The 16,266-nt window shown below is 43.2% G+C and overlaps 1 protein-coding gene across 1 annotated transcript in view; it reads right to left on the bottom strand.

Moving 5' to 3' along the window:
- Positions 1-10,922, bottom strand: part of WBP1L (WW domain binding protein 1 like) — a 66,434-nt gene extending 55,512 nt beyond the window's left edge. Inside the window, exon 1 of the mRNA XM_025467057.3 lies at positions 10,715-10,922. Within this exon, the coding sequence (XP_025322842.1) occupies positions 10,715-10,804 (90 nt within the window). The 5' untranslated portion in view covers positions 10,805-10,922. The remainder of the gene's footprint in view (positions 1-10,714) is intronic.
- Positions 10,923-16,266: the final 5,344 nt, after the last annotated feature.

Genomic DNA, 16,266 nt, shown 5'->3' with positions numbered 1-16,266 from the left:
AAATAGCCTATTGCTGGGGATGTACACTGATAAAACCACTTTGGAGAGCAATCTGGCACTATCCACCCCAAACTTCCAAAGTATATACCCCACAACCCCACAATCCCCAATTCTACTTCTAGGAACCCAGACTACAGAAATACATAGAACAATCAATGTTCACTATAACACAGTGTGAAATGGTAAAAACTCGGATACAATGTATATTCAGCTACCTAGCAGTAAATAAACCATGGTCTAAGGCAATAATAAGAAGAGGTTTTTTGTTGCTGTTTTTGGTTTTTTGTTTGTTCTTGCAATTCTATGCTCACTTCTGAATGCCATCCCTCTCCTTTTTTTTCCTCTTCTTAAGGCTTTCCTAAACTTTGTCAACTCTCCTTATGATTCTTTCACTGTTTACTAATTTTCCAAGTTTTTGGGGTTTTGATTAATATTATTCTTTCTTTTCTTTTTTTTTTAAGATTTCACTTATTTATTTGACAGGGAGAGAAAGAGTACAAGCAGGGGGAGCGGGAGTGGGAGAAGCAGGCTCCCCGCTGAGCAGGGAACCAGATGCAGTGCAGGGCTCAATACCAGCACCCTGGGATCACGACCTGAGCTGCAGGCAGATGCTTAACTGATTGAGCCACCGAGGTGCCCCAACATACAGGTGTTTAAAAAAAAAAAATCAGAGGTACATATGCAATACAGAAAGAAGTCTACAAAGGATGAAAAACTGCATGTTGAAAAGTACCACATATAAATTATCCCAGTTTTGTTTTAAAACCAAATGAAAATTGGTACATCTGGGTGGCTCAGCGGTTGATCATCTGCCTTTGGCTCAGAGCATGATCCTGGCATCCTGATCGAGTCCCACACTGGGCTCCCTGAGAGAAGCCTGTTTCTCCCTCTGCCTATGTCTCTGCTTCTCTCTCTGTCTCTCACGAATAAATAAATCTTTTAAAAAAATGAAAAGAAAATAAAGAACCCTATCCATACCAACAATTTTATATTTACATATAGGAGTTACTTTCATATATATATATATATATATATATATATATATATATGTATATAATGTTAAAACTAATATTTTATATATATATAAACATATATATGGGACTCCTGGGTGGCTCAGCGGTTGAGCATCTGCCTTTAGCTCAGGGCGTGATCCTGGAGTCCCGGGATCAAGTCCCACATTAGGCTTCCTGTATGGAGCCTGCTTCTCCCTCTGCCTGTGTCTCTGCCTCTCTCTGTGTGTGTCTCTCATGAATAAATAAATAAAATCTTAGAAAAAAAATCTTAGAAAAAAACAAATATATATACATATATGTTAAAACTAATACCATACCTATAAATATTCAGCATAAGCAGAAAACCCACCAAAAACACACACACCAAACCACAAACTTTCACTTTTTACTCTAAGCATGTCTGTCTATATTATTTATCATTGTATGAAGCGTGTGTTATTTGTGTGTAATTAAAAACTGACGTGAAAAGGTAAAAGGCACCTTAAAGCTCAAAGAAATGCAGCAATCAGGTCGAAGGAAGGAAAAGGAAAAGAAAGTCAGTAGATCAGGGGATCCCTGGATGGCTCGTGGTTTAGTGCCTTGCCTTTGGCCCAAGGCGTGAACCTGGAGTCCTGGGATGGAGTCCCTGCATGGAGCCTGCTTCTGCCTCTTCCTGTGTCTGCCTCTCTCTCTCTCTCTCTCTCTCTCTCTCTCTCTGTCTCTGTCTCTCATGAATAAATAAATAAAATCTTAAAAAAAAAAAAAGTCAGTAGATCTTGTGCCAAATCAGACTGGTACAGGTTTTCTGTTTTTCCCCAACAACCTGCAGACCCGGGCGCGGGGGGTGGGGGTGGGGGGGGGGGTGGGGGGGTGATTTGCATATTTAAAGACAAAGGACTCAAGTAAAAAGAAAGAACACAGGATGAACTTCTTACCCTAGTCAACTCTATATTCAAATCCCAAAGAGCTACAACACTCCAGTGTCAAAAGCCAAATATTAACCTTTTCTCCCAAATGAACCTCAAAGAGGGAAAAATCATTTAGATCTGATCAGTCAACTAAGTTGTGGTTTTCCTCTCATTTCTGTGTTTGGTTGGATTTTAATATAGCTGTCGTGAACGGCCAGGTGGAATTTTAGATAAGGAAGATAATTTCAGAAATGGAAAACAAAAAAGCAGCAGGTAGGATTTCGAAAAACCTGCATATTTTCTTCACAAAACGCATGCCTCTGACCTGCGAGAATGTGTAATGACACAGTGTTACAACATACAATCTGTCTTGCTTGATATTTAAAAATCAAGACAGGTGTGTTTTTATAGCTTTACTCTAGGATCCACCCTTCCAAGCTACAAATATTCTTGCAACGTCTTACATTCACTTTTACCTCTTCCAAAGCAAGTTCAAATTAAATTATTTAGAACATCTAAGATCATGAAACAAAACAGGCCAACGCACTCCTGACGGCATTGATGGCACCAGGAATGGACGATCCATAGCTCATCTATTTTTCCGCATAAGAAAGTATGGAAAGAAGAAAACCAAAAGTAAATAAATCCAAGCTATGGGAATGTAGCTGAGTAAGCGAGAGTATCAGAAAACCCCAGTCCATCCAACGTTGTGATCTCCAAGTCTGAGACCATGACCTACTTTAATTCCCACACTGGGAAAGCCCAGAATTGTATCGACAAGCCACATAATTCAATAGAACGAGATCTGTTTCTCCTTTCCTTACCTCCCAGATTGCAATGTTCTGGATTTATTGATTATTTGTTTGTGGTTTCCACATCACATGCATTTTTTTGGCCAGACTTTGCTCCACCTAGTGGAAATACAAAGGACGGCCCAACAGGGAGGTGCCCATAAGCCAGACCTCAGCCTGTTGTATACCACCAAGTAGACAGATCACGAAGACCCACTGTCACTGCTCCCTGTTACTCAGTAGCTGCTCTGACTGCCTGTGTGGTTATGGTAGAGTTGGTGGCCGTGGTGGTAACCACAATTGGGGTTACAGGGCAAAGAATGAATCCACATCATTGTACCACCTGGATCCTGATGGTCCCTCAAGAGTTAGTCCAACAGGAAAGCAAGAGATGTGATGCTCTCAGGTGAACCGATGGCCAGGCATTCAAAAGGCACTTGGAATTGTTAATCCAAAGTCATCTGAGATACCCACAGTATGCTTAAAGAATTGCCAGCTACCAAAAAAAGAAAAAGAAAAAGAAAAAGAAAAAGAAAAAGAAAAAGAAAAAAAAAGAAAGAAAGAAAAAGAAAAGAAAAGAATTGCCAGCTAGTGCACAAAATCCACAGATGTGCTGCATCATGGGGGCTTGAAAGAGAAGGCTTCTCCTGAGGTCACACAGCCACCCTAATCTAAGTTCCAGTCAGCCCACGGTGACCCTGAGAACACCGCATGGTTTCTGTAGGCTGAGTAAGTGACAACAAACCAATGTTTGTGGAGCTGAAAATGAGAGTAGATCCAAGATGTAGAATGGGGAAAGGAAAAAGTTCTAAGAACATGTCTTGGTTCAGATTGATTATGAGGCCATGGAGGACCCTGAGAAAAGAAAGTAACTGGCATCAGGCTTTCAACTGGGGTGAAAACAAACATGTTCTTAAAATGAAACCACAAGGGTAAACCAAAGAAAGAGGAAAGAAAGTTTAAGGCTGGGCGAATAAGGGAGGCTCATCTGCTTACTGAACCACAAACTAAAAAAAAAAATTTTTTCTCAAAAATGTTTTATGTTGCCTGACAAAGCCAGGCTGACTGGCAACATGTTAACAAATCTGAGAGTAAAAAAAAAAAAAAAAAAAAACCAAAAAACAAATCTGAGAGTAATCAAGATTCAGGATATTAAAGCTTTCAACTGTCCCATCTAAAATTTGTTGTCAGAGGGTTACTTCATATACTTCACAATGTTATGTTCTCTCTTCATAGGAAGGTTAACCTCAAACCCTGTGATGATCAGCATGAGCTGATATGGGAAGAGCAGGCACTGCTAAACCAGTGTCTGGCCATCTCCACACCACTGACATTTTGGACTAGACGATTCTTTGTTGTGGGAGGCTCTCCTTTGTGACGGGAGGTTTAGCAGCATCCCTGGCCCTGAGCTGTGACAACCAAAAATGTTTCCAGACACTGACAAATGTCCTCTGGAAGGGGCACAATTATCCCCAGTTGAGAACCACAATTCTAAACATATAGGTTCACCACAAACATTTCCTACAGGGACAAAATTAAACTCAGATATAGGACAGATTCAAGGAAATCATTCTCAAACTCCCCAAATTTCAGCTTCTGAACTCAATTTGAGAGCTGATACTGACTTATCAACAACCAAATCCACTCTGAGGACCACAAATAATAACTATTATTTGTGATATTATTTTGTGATAATTATATTTAATAGCCATTAAATGTATTCCAAGAGCTTTATATATATCTTTTCACCTCACAGCAAACCTATAAGGTACATACTATTATTGATTCCATTTTATAGATGAGGACACTGAGGCATAAAGAGGTCAACAACTTGCTTCTTCTACTTAGAAGAGTCAGGTTTGGATCTCAGGTGGTCTGCCCCTGGAGCCCACAACCTCACCACTGTGTTGGACTTACCCCACTATTCCTGCACCAGAAAGCTCTTAGATCTGCACTATTAAGTAGTCAGTGACCACATGTAGCTATTTAATTTAAATTAATTAAAATTAAATATCATACCAGCCTTGGAAAACAGTCTAGTGTCCCTTAAAAGGTTATATATAAAGTTACTATGTGACCCAGCAATTTCACCATGAAGTATACACCCAGGAGAAATGAAAACTTATGTCTACACAAAAAACTTGTACATGCATGTTCACAGCAGCATTATTCAAATTAGCCCAAAAGCAGAAATAGCCCAAATGCCCATCATTTGATGAATAGATAAATTAAATGTAGTACATTTATATGACTGAATGTTAACTAACTACAGAAAGGAATGAAATGCTGATATGTCAGCATGGATTAATCTTGGAAACATTATGCTAAGTGAAAGAAGCCAGTCACGGAGAACCATCTAGAGTATGATTCCATTTATAAGAAATGTCCAGAATAGGCAAATCCATAGAGATACAAAATAGATTAGTGGCTGCCAGGGGCTGCAGGAGGTGGGGATGGCATGGGGAGGGACTGCTAATGGCAATAGGGCTTCTTTCTAGGGTAATGAAAATTTCCTAAAATAACATAGTAGGGGCATCTGGGTGGTTCAGTCAGTTAGGTGTCTGATGCTTGATTTCAGCTCAAATCATGATCTCGGGGGTCCTCTGCGCTCAGCAGGGAGTCTGCTTGTCACTCTCCCTCTGCTTCTCCCCCTTATCCCTTGTGCTCTCCCTCTTGCACAAATAAATTCATTAAATCTTAAAAAACAAAACAAAAAAATAAAATTAGATAGTAGATGGTACACAATTCTGCGACCTACTAAAAAGTCATTTCACATACACTTTAAAAGGGTGAATCTACTGGCATGTTAATTATGTCTCAATACAGCTGTTATAAAAAACTAGATGTCACTAAAAATTCAGTTGCTCATCTATCTGAGTCACATTCCTAGTGCCAATAGTCACATGTGGCTAAGTGGTTAGTTACCAAAACAGACAGGGCAAATATAGGACATTTCTAACATCACAGAAAGTTCTACTGGACTGCACTGCTTGGATGAATGGATGAAAGGCCTCTTTACCATATAACCACAGCCTACCTTTCAAGTGTTTTCTACTTCTACCCTCCTCTACATACCCACATAGGAAGCTTCCACCACAGACTACATGCCACCTCCAAACACATCCTCCATTTTCACTTTTCCAGGCTGGAATTGACTTGTTTCCCTTCCCAACCTTTAAAGCCTGGCCCAAATGCCTCTTCTGTGAAGGTTTTCCTAAATCCCACCTTCCCCTGGTCAGAGCAGAATCAATTGTTCCCACTGTCCTTTGTTTGCACATCTGTGCCTCTGGGTTACAAATCATTATGCGTGTGATCTGTCTTTTCCAGCAGATTACCAGCTCCTTGAAAACAGAGGGATTCAGTTACTCAACTGAGGGCTCCCAGAGCCCACCTGCATTAACAGTCTGCTGCAGAGTGAACATTTCAGTAAATGATGGCTGAATTCTACTGAAAGGACTTCTGGAAACTCAAGGTGTTGATCTGAGACAACTTCTTTAAAAAAAATTTTTTTTATTTATTTATTCATGAGAGACACACAGAGAGAGAGAGGCAGAAACACAGGCAGAGGGAGAAGCAGGCTCCATGCAGGGAGCTCAATATGGGACTCGATCCCAGGACTCGAGGATCACGCCCCGAGTGGAAGGCAGATGCTTTAACCGCTGAGCCACCCAGGTATCCTGAGACAACTTCTCACTTTGGTTTATAAAACAGACTAAGAAAATGAGGGAAGGGGAATTAGAGTCTAGACATTCGATCTCCCACTTTTTGATGAGAAGAAATGATGCTAATCACACCAAAATGCTGTTTTTAAGAAGGAAGAGTGGAGTAGAGCTTCTGGACTGAAACCTGGGGCATACTTGGTAAGAGGAGGGGGCAGAGAGTATACTATTGAGAGACGAGGTAAGACAAAAATATCAGGAATTAGGACCCCCAACCAACTCAAAGTTTTAAGCGTGGCAGAGGAAAGGTAAGGACTGGATCTCTAGAGATTAAGCTGGGTGGCTTTAAAGAAAAAGACATCTCTACTAAAACGTTATTTTTTTTAAAGATTTTATTTATTTATTCATGAGAGACACACATACACACACACAGAGAGAGAAAGAGAGAGAGAGGCAGAGACACAGGCAGACAGAGAAGCAGACTCCATGCAGGGAGCCTGACGTGGGACTCGATCCTGGGTCTCCAGGATCAGGCCCTGGACTGAAGGCAGCACTAAACCACTGAGCCACCCGGGCTGCCCCTAAAACGTTATTTTAAATAACATGGTCAGATTGTTCTAGTTGAATCTAACCAACAATAGAAAGAAACTCTATGTATCTCGATACTTACTTAACTAGAAGAGACAAATGCCAAGGGCTCACTGGCAACTCGACTACTTTTTTTTATTCTTTATGGATTTAAGGAATAACACCTGAGTCACAGTAAGGAGCGTTAAGTCTAAGTTCATAATCTCAGAAGTGAGCTAGGCTGATACCGTTTCTGGGCCAGAAATGATAGTTCCAGTGGAGAGCTGGTAACAGGGAAAGCAAGCCACTGTGTGTTATATAAATACGTATACCATATATTTCTGATATTAGATACGTATGTGTAGTATAAAAAGATTGTATTTGATAAAGGCACTTCAAAGGGAAAAAATCACTGTAAGACTAGATCGGGCACGTTCAGGATGGTATGGCTGTAAACGAAAACACAGTAAGACACCCACACCATGTTCAATACAGAATGAGTAGAGCAAGTCCTCCTCAATTCAGTTAGTTGAAAGTCCCTTGTTGAAATAAGGACAGTGAGTACCTGAAGTGCATCCTATGTCAAAATGGTCTCTGAATATTTTTCTTCTTCACTATTTTTTTAAATTTTTTTTTTATTTATTCATGATAGTCACACACAGAGAGAGAGAGAGAGAGGCAGAGACACAGGCAGAGGGAGAAGCAGGCTCCATGCACCGGGAGCCCGACGTGGGATTCGATTCCGGGTCTCCAGGATCGCGCCCCGGGCCAAAGGCAGGCGCTAAACCGCTGCGCCACCCAGGGATCCCACTATTTTTTTTTTTTTTAAGATTTTATTTATATATTTGAGAAGGAGAGGAGAGAGAGAGAGAATGAGAGTGCAGGAGCAGGGGGAGGGAAAAGCAGATTCTCGACTAAGCAGGGAGCCTAAGGCAGGGCTCAATCCCAGGGATCATGACCTGAGCCAAAGGCAGACACTTAACCGACTGAGCCACCCCGGTGCCCCTCTTCACAGATTTCACAGGCAAAAATCAACAAAAACCCAAACAAAACAAAAAACAAATTGACTAAACAGTGGTGGATTCAGAGTTAATAATTATATAGTAGCTTCCATTCCAAAGGTTAAAATTCAAAACACAAATGTCACTATAGATATCTAGTACTCATGGGCAGAAAGAGACAAGGGTACAAGGTGGGGATCGGAGCACTGGGTATGAGGGTGGTCGGGAAGAGGGAACCCACTCATTACGAAACGTTCTCTTCTCTGCAGGAACTGTAACCACATAATAGCTGCTGGTCAATGCTAGCATCCATCCAAATGGAACAAAGTACAAAAGCCACCCTGTCCCCAAAATAAGTATTGGAAGTGCCAGAGAAATGATAAGAAAGCGGCCTATGATCGATAAACTGCAATTAGGGCATGACATTGAAGATCCCCTCCCACATCTTCTTGCCAACTCCAAAGCTTCTGTGACCTGCAGGCACCTCCACTTTCCATCCTTCCACTGCCAAAGAAGTGGATCTGGTTCCCACTGTCAACTCAGAGGCCCACCACTGTTCTTCCATTGGGGTGAAGCATCCACAAGCCCATGGCTCCGATCTCCTAAGGCTCCAATATTCTTAAATTAACCCTCTAGCAGTATTATTACTGGATATTGAGAACACCCTTTCTTTACCTAAATGTAGAAATAGATGCAAAGGCGAAGCAGTAAGTTTGTTCTATATTTTGTTCTGTCAACATCTATATATTTTTTAAGATTTATTTATTTATTTATTTTAGAGAGAGAGTAAGAGTGCACATTGGGGGAAGGGGGAGAGGGAGAGGGAGAGGAAGAGAGAATCTCCAGCAGACTCCTTGCTGAATGAGAAGCCTGACCAGGGGCTCAATCCCACAACCCAAGCTGAAATCAAAAGTCAGACACTCAACCAACTGAGCTACCCACGTGCCCCAACATCTGTACTTCTTAACTTTATCAGTCCTAAGGGTTCTGACTTTTCCAAGAAATAAAATTTATTTCTCCTGCCAGTTTATGATTTTAGCTAGGGAAAAGAACCCCAACAACATCTCCTTGATGCTAGCATTGACCAGCAGCTATTATTAAAATGGAAGGGTCCCAGCCCTACAAAAGGGAATATGTTGGGCCAGAAAATAAGCTCTAGTTCTTTCACATGCTATTTCAAATATACAGAAATAGATTCTGGTGGGGGAAACAGAGGATACTTCAACAGATAAATAACAAATTGTGGTACAGTCATACAGTGGAATACTATTCGGCCACAATAAAGGAATGAAGTACTGGCACCTGCTACAATGTAGATGAATCTCAAGAACATTATGTTAAGGGAAAGAACACGGACACAAAATATCACAAAGTGTAGGATTCCATTTATATACAATATCCTGAATAGGTAAATCCACAGAGACAGAAAACAGATTGGTGGCTGCCAGGATCTGGGGGAAAGGGAAATTAGGGAGGAACTGCTTACGGGGTAGGGGGTTTTCTTTTGAAGTGATGAAAATGTTTTGGAACTAGATGTAGTGGTTGCATAACATTGTGAATGTACAAAACACCACTGAGTTGTTCACTTTAAAGTGGTAAAATGGTTTTACATGGTTTCTGTCATACGAATATCGTTCCATTTTAAAAACTAATTTTTAAAAGAAAGGATACTAGGCGGGCAAAACAAGATGCAGATGTGAAAAGGCAGCCCATAAACTCCTAGGGAAAATATAAGTATTTTTGCTGGAACTCTGCTTCTACTCTTGATCACAACGCAAAGTTCAAGCACCAAGCTGTACAGACTCTGCCATCAGCCGTGTGCGAAAGTGAGTGTGTGTGTCTATTCCCTTCTGAAAAGACAGGGAAGAGAACAGAAACTGAAGAAAATAGAATGGTAAAGCCTTGCCAAATGCAAGGGAAGGAGGGGTGATTCCCCCTACTGCACCCCACCCAACTTGGCACCAGGAGTAATGCTCCCATTAGGGTTTCGAAATGCCAGCCGGAGCTGGAATCAGCACAAGCAAGCTTCTCTGCCTGGATAAAAAGCAAGCCACCCAGCAAGAAAAGCTGGGGTGCTCCATTTGCTGCCCATATTGGCAGCAGCACCACCCTTTGCTCAAAAGCCCTGAACTGGCCTAGATCAGCATCAGTGGCTGGCTTTCCCAGGCCAGCCAGCCTAACAGCAAGAGCTTGTAATAGCTCCACTGTGCCCTCATCCTGAGGGGTCCCGATCCACTTCATCCCGCAGGCCTTCCAAGAGTCTGGCCTCCAACCTCTTGCCTCCAACACGTTAAAAATGGAGCCAAGATGCCCTCGGAACTTTTCCCCGTCCAGCTTGAAATAAATATCCTCTCAGCCCCTCCTCCGTCTCAGGCCAGCTCAACAGCCGCCGTACCCCTGCCCGCACACACGTACACACTGCATCACTCACTGCCTCGGAGACCCGCTGCCCGGGGGGACACGAACGCGCCCCCCGAGCCTCAGCCTCGCACCACTATCCAGGCAGTCATCCCAGCCACCTGACCTAACTGCCCTCTCAAAGGCCCCTCACTCGCTGAGCACCGCGCCTCCGCCACTTCCCTGACACCCAAACAGGTGTCCCCAGCTCAACACCGACGCCCCCCTCGAGCCTGTCCACGCCAGGCACGGGGGCCCCTCTCGGGACCCCTCAACTCCTGGCAGCAGCACTCCTCCGGCCCCCTCCAGCCAGGCAGCGACGCCGTCTTCAGCCCCCTCCAGCCAGGCCTCGACGACCCCCAGGCCCCCAGGCTGGCCCGGACGCCCCCTCCCCCTTACCTGCGGGGGTTCAGCCCTGGCTGACAGGGGGCTGGGCAGCGCCTGGAGGAGCAGGAGCGCCATGCCACCCAGGAGCCTTCTCCTCTCCATCCCCCTCCTGCTCCTGCTCCTCCGCCACGGCGCCGCCACCTCCCTCCTCCTCCTCCCTCTCCTCCTCTTCCCTCTTCTTCCTTCTTCCCTTCTTTTCCTGTTTCACTCTCCCCTCCCGCTTCCGGCTCTGCTCCACCCCGCCCCAGCCCAAACACCCTCCCACACCCCGGGCAGGCTCTCCAGTTCCAGCCCTTCGTGGGCCCCTGCCCTTCGCCCATTGACCAAAATAGCTGTCGATCAAATAGAAGTTCCGCCCCCCCGTGAAGACGGAAGACCGGAGGGATCTAGCCAATGAAAAGTGGGAGGAAGCCGGGCCATCTTGAGTGCGGCATGGTGGTGTAAATGCCTCCCACGCCACCGAGAGTGGCGGAAGTAGCTCCGATCGGGGGCGGGGCCACGTGGTGCGAGCGTTGACAAGCCTCTAATCCGGGTGCCGCCATCTTGAGCGTGGCGGAAGTAGTAGATTGCCGCACTTCAGCAAAGAAAGGGAAGGGGTAAAGTGATTCTAAAGAGCGTCAGAAAAGAGATTGTGTTTCAGAAGGTAACAGGCGCTCCTTAAGAAGAAAACAACTGCAGTCTAAAAAATCTTTTGACGTCTTTTGCTTTGAAGCGCAGCCCTGGTACCAGGGTCCCTCTCCTTGGTCTCAAGACGCCCGAGTGGTAGTTTAAGGTTAATTTGAATTCTACGAAATAGTAGCTTTACCTGAGGCATGGTGCTGTGTCACCCCAAGTCTCGGGAACAAAATTCTGTTGATTCCACCTTAGAAACAGATCTGAAATCCACTCCCATTGTTTCCATCCACATATCTCATCTTGCAAAATATAAAATTTTTTAATTAACTTATTTATTTATGATAGTCATCAGAGAGCGAGAGAGAGAGAGAGAGAGAGAGAGAGAGAGAGAGAGAGAGAGAGAAGCAGGCTCCATGCACCGGGAGCCCGACGTGGGATTCAATCCCGGGTCTCCAGGATCGCGCCCTGGGCCAAAGGCAGGCGCTAAACCGCTGCGCCACCCAGGGATCCCCACATCTTGCAAAATATAAACGGCCTCCCCTGCTGGCCCTAGTTGCCAAGCCTTCCCTCTCAATTCCTGCTGCGCTCCCCAGCAAGGGTGCTCTAGACGAAGCCAAACATCATTGTCTTAAGGCTATCTCTCTTAAAATACTAAAACTACCTAGGGCATATGTAGTCCAATCTCCTCAATATGGTCCTCTCTTGTGTCCTGATCCTTGCCTCCTCCTTTTTATCTCATAAACTTCCGCCACTACATTTTCCCACACTTACACCAAACACTTAAGAGATCCCCAGTGTGCTGCGCTATAGTACACATTGCCATATAGTTCTCTGTTTATAAACTCCTAGCTCCCCCCCCCCACCGCCCTTGTTTCTTCTGGAATCTCATAACACTAACACACATTATATCTGATCTATAATATCTGCCTGGCTGACGCCTCCCGCTAAATCTGCAGCTTCTTGTATAGCACAGCAAGTCTTACTCTTTTTTTTTTTTTTTTTTTTTTTTTGAGAAATCCCTACAACATCCTGTACAAGGCCCAACCACGAGCCCAACAATGTTGGTAAAGTAAATGAACAAATGAAGACCTAGGCTGGAGAAGCCAGATGCCTGTAGCTGCCAATTTCCTCTCAAAATCCTGCCAAACCATTTTGCAGGTTGGCCTAGTCTAGCCCATAGCTGAGCCCAGAGGGAGTTTGTTCTTGGCTTAAATGGTGGCAAAGTAGAAAACAGGTAAAAGTGAAGAATTTGGCCCTGTCCTCAGTTTAAGAACGTCCACAGTTGGGCAGCCCCGGTGGCGCAGCGGTTTAGCGCCGCCTGCAGCTCAGGGCATGATCCTGGAGACCCTGGAGCAAATCCTACGTCAGGCTCTCTGCATGGAGCCCGCTTCTCCCTCTGCCTGTGTCTCTGCCTCTCATTCTCTCTCTGTGTGTCTCTATGAATAAATAAATAAAAAATCTTAAAAAAAAAAAAGGATGTCCATAGTTTTGCCTCTTCTTGATCCTGCTTTCCCAAGTGTTACAAAAGGTGACAAGTATTTTTGCCAATCTCAAAAGCCTTAGAAATTCATTCATCCAATCAAGCTCCTTAGGGAAGAAATAAAGATTCAGTATTAGGCAAGGGCCAAACTACTTTCATAACACAGGGTGTCAGTCCTGGCCTCAATTTTTTCTAAGTCCTCCTATGTAAAAGCCAGGTATTATCATCATTAGGAAACCCCAATAGTTTCAACTTAACAAACACAGGATGTTTTAGCCTAACTTCCCTTCCTTTCTTTACCTGAGAGCTTAAACTGAGCCACTGGATGGGACAAACACTAAAGCCTGCCCAGTCTGGATTAGTACTTCCCAGACAAAGTCATTTGAGTCACCCTAACCACCTTGCTTTCCACATCTCACAGGTGCCAACTCAAAGAAAGCAGAGAGGTCTTACGAAATGGAACTGAGATACAGTTTGAATTAGTGTGTTTTAAAGTGCCTCTAAACTATAGCCACCACATATTCCAGACTTTTCCAAAAGAGCCATTGTCTATAAAGGGAGGAGGAATGCTAGAATGATTTAGGAGCTGGGTAGGAAAGGAGAAGGTTGTCAATTCTCAAAAGAACATCAGTGTGGGGGCGCCTGTATGGTTCAGTGGGTTATGTGTCTGCCTTCCGCTCAGACTGTAATCCCAGGATCCTGGGATTGAGCCCCTAGTTGAGCTCCCTGCTTGATGGGGTGTCTGTTTCATCCTCTGCCCCCTGCTCCTGCTCTCTCTCTCTCTCTCTCAAATAAATAAAATCTTTAAAGAATCAGTTTGGAAACGTTTCCAAGCTCTGCTAGCTCTGGTAATGTTTGTCCTATTTGTCTTTGGAAATGCATTAAGCTGAAGCCAGATCTCCTACCCTAAGAAAACTAGCTCAATGACACAGTTTTCTGCTAGAAATCAGCTAAAATCAAATTGCACATGTTACAGCATGGATAAACTTTGAAAATATTATGCTAAATGAAAGAAACCAGACACAAAAGACTACACATTGCGTGGATTTCTTTTACATGAAAAGTACAGAATAGGTTAATCTATAGAGGCAGAAAGTAGATTAGGGGTTTTGGTGGGTTTTGGTGGGTTGAAGGGGATGGAGAGAGACTGCCAAAGGGTACAGAGTTTCTTTGGGGAGTACTAAAAGTATTCTGAAATTAGTGATGAGGATTACAACGTTGTGAATATACTAAAAAAAAAATGCTGAATTATATACACTTTAAAAAGATGAATTTATGTTATATGAATTATATTTTAATCTTGAAAAATAGGGAGAAAATTAAATTGCAGCCAGAACCGTGGCCTCAGGGAAGAGGCTCTTTTTCTTTAAAGCAGTTCTTTTTTTTAAATTTACTTTATTTTATTATTTTATTTTATTTTATTTTATTTTATTTTATTTATTCATAGACACACACAGAGAGAGACAGAGACACAGAGGGAGAAGCAGGCTCCATGCAGGGAGCCCGATGTGGGACTCGCCCGATGTGGGACTCGATCTCCAGGATCACACCCCAGGCTGCAGGCAGCGCCAAACCGCTGCGACACCGGGGCTGCCCTAGAGCAGTTGTTCTTGAAGTGTGCTCCCCAGGCTAATAGAAACCACATCACTGGGCAATTACTAGAAATGCACATTCTCAGGTTCCACCGCAGACCTACATAATAAATTCTGGGGATGGGGTACCACATTTTTTTTTTCATTTTGATTCCAGTTAACATACAGTGTTATGTTAGTTTCAGGTATACAACATAGTGATTCAACAATTCTATACATTACTTAGTGCTCATCATGGTATGTGTATTCTTAATCCCCTTCACTTATTTCACCCATCTCCCACTCACCTCCTTTCTAGTAACCATCAGTTTGTTTTCTGTATTTAAGAATGTTTTTTTGTTTTGTTTTGTCTCCTTTTTTTTTGTTGCTCATTGATTTTGGTTCTTAAATTCTATATGTAAAATCATGGTATTTTTCTTTCTCTGACTTATTTCACTTAGCATTATACTCTCTAGATCCATCCATGTTGTGCAAATGACAAGATTTCATTTTGTTTTATGGCTGTGTAATATTCACTTGCATATATATACTTCATCTTCTTTATCCATTCACCTCTTCATGGATATTTGGACTGCTTCCATAATTTGGTTATTGTAAATAATGCTGCAATAAACATAGGGGTGCATATATCTTTTTGAATTAGTGTTTTTGGGGACACTTGGGTGGCTCAGCGGTTGAGCATCTGCCTTTGGCTCAGGGCGTGATCCTGAAGTTCTCGGATCGAGTCCCACATCAGGCTCCTGCAGGGAGCCTGCCTGCTTCTCCCTCTGCCTCTCTCTCTCTCTGTGTCTCATGAATAAATAAGTAAATCCTTAAAAAAAAAAAAAAAGAAAGAATTAGTGTTTTTGTATTCCTGGATCATGTGGTAATTTACTTTTAATTTTTTCAGAAACCTCCATACTGTTTCCAGTTCCATAGTGGCTGTACCAATTTGTATTCCCGCCAGCAGTGCAAGAGTTCTTTTTTATCCACATCCTTGCCAACACGTTTTTCTCATATATTTTTTATTTATTTTATTTTTTATTTTAGCCTAATAGGTTTGAGGTATTATCTCATTGTGGTCTTGATTTGCATTTCCCTGATGATGAATTATGTTGACCATCTGTATGTCTTCCTTGGAGAAATGTCTGTTCATGTCTTCTGCCCATTTTTTATTAATGTCCACACCCAATGTGAGGCTTGAACTCATGACCCCAAGGTAAAGAGTCTCATGCTCTACCGATGGAAACCTTTTCTGCCCATTTTAAAATTGGATTATTTGCTTTTTGTGTGTGTTGAACTGTAATACGTTGTGTATTTTGGATACTAACCCTTTATCAGATGTCATTGGCAAGTATCTTCTCTCATTCTTTTAGTTTTGTTGTTTCTTTGGCTATGCAGAAGCTTGTTTTAAGATTTTTATTTCAGAGAGAGTGAGAGAAAGCACGAGCAATAGAGAAGGGTAGAGGGAGAAGTAGACTCCCTGCTGGGCAGGGAGCCCAAATGTGGGATATAAGCTTGATGTGGGGCTCCATTCCAGGACCCCAGGATCATGACCTGAGCCAAAGACAGACGCTTAACTGACTGAGCCACCCAGGCGCCCCAGAAGCTTTTTGTTTTGATATAGTACCAATGCTTTATTTTTGCTTTTGTTTCCCTTGCCTCCCTCAGGAAACATAACTAGACTCACAATCTGTGTTTTAACAAACCATCTACAGGACTCTTTGACACATGTTCTAAAATCCATGGCTCTGGGGCAGCCCCGGTGGCACAGCAATTTGGCGCCGCCTGCAGCCTGGGGTGTGATCCTGGAGACCCGGGATCAAGTCCCATCGGGCTCCCTGCATGGAGCCTGCTTCTCCCTCTGCCTGTGTCTCTGCCTCTCTCTCTGTGTCTAT

Source organism: Canis lupus, chromosome 28 (genome assembly GCF_003254725.2).
Source record: "Canis lupus dingo isolate Sandy chromosome 28, ASM325472v2, whole genome shotgun sequence".
Lineage (NCBI taxonomy): Eukaryota > Metazoa > Chordata > Mammalia > Carnivora > Canidae > Canis > Canis lupus.
The sequence above is the reverse complement of the archived record's forward strand: the minus strand, read 5'-3'. Positions and strand labels throughout refer to the sequence as shown.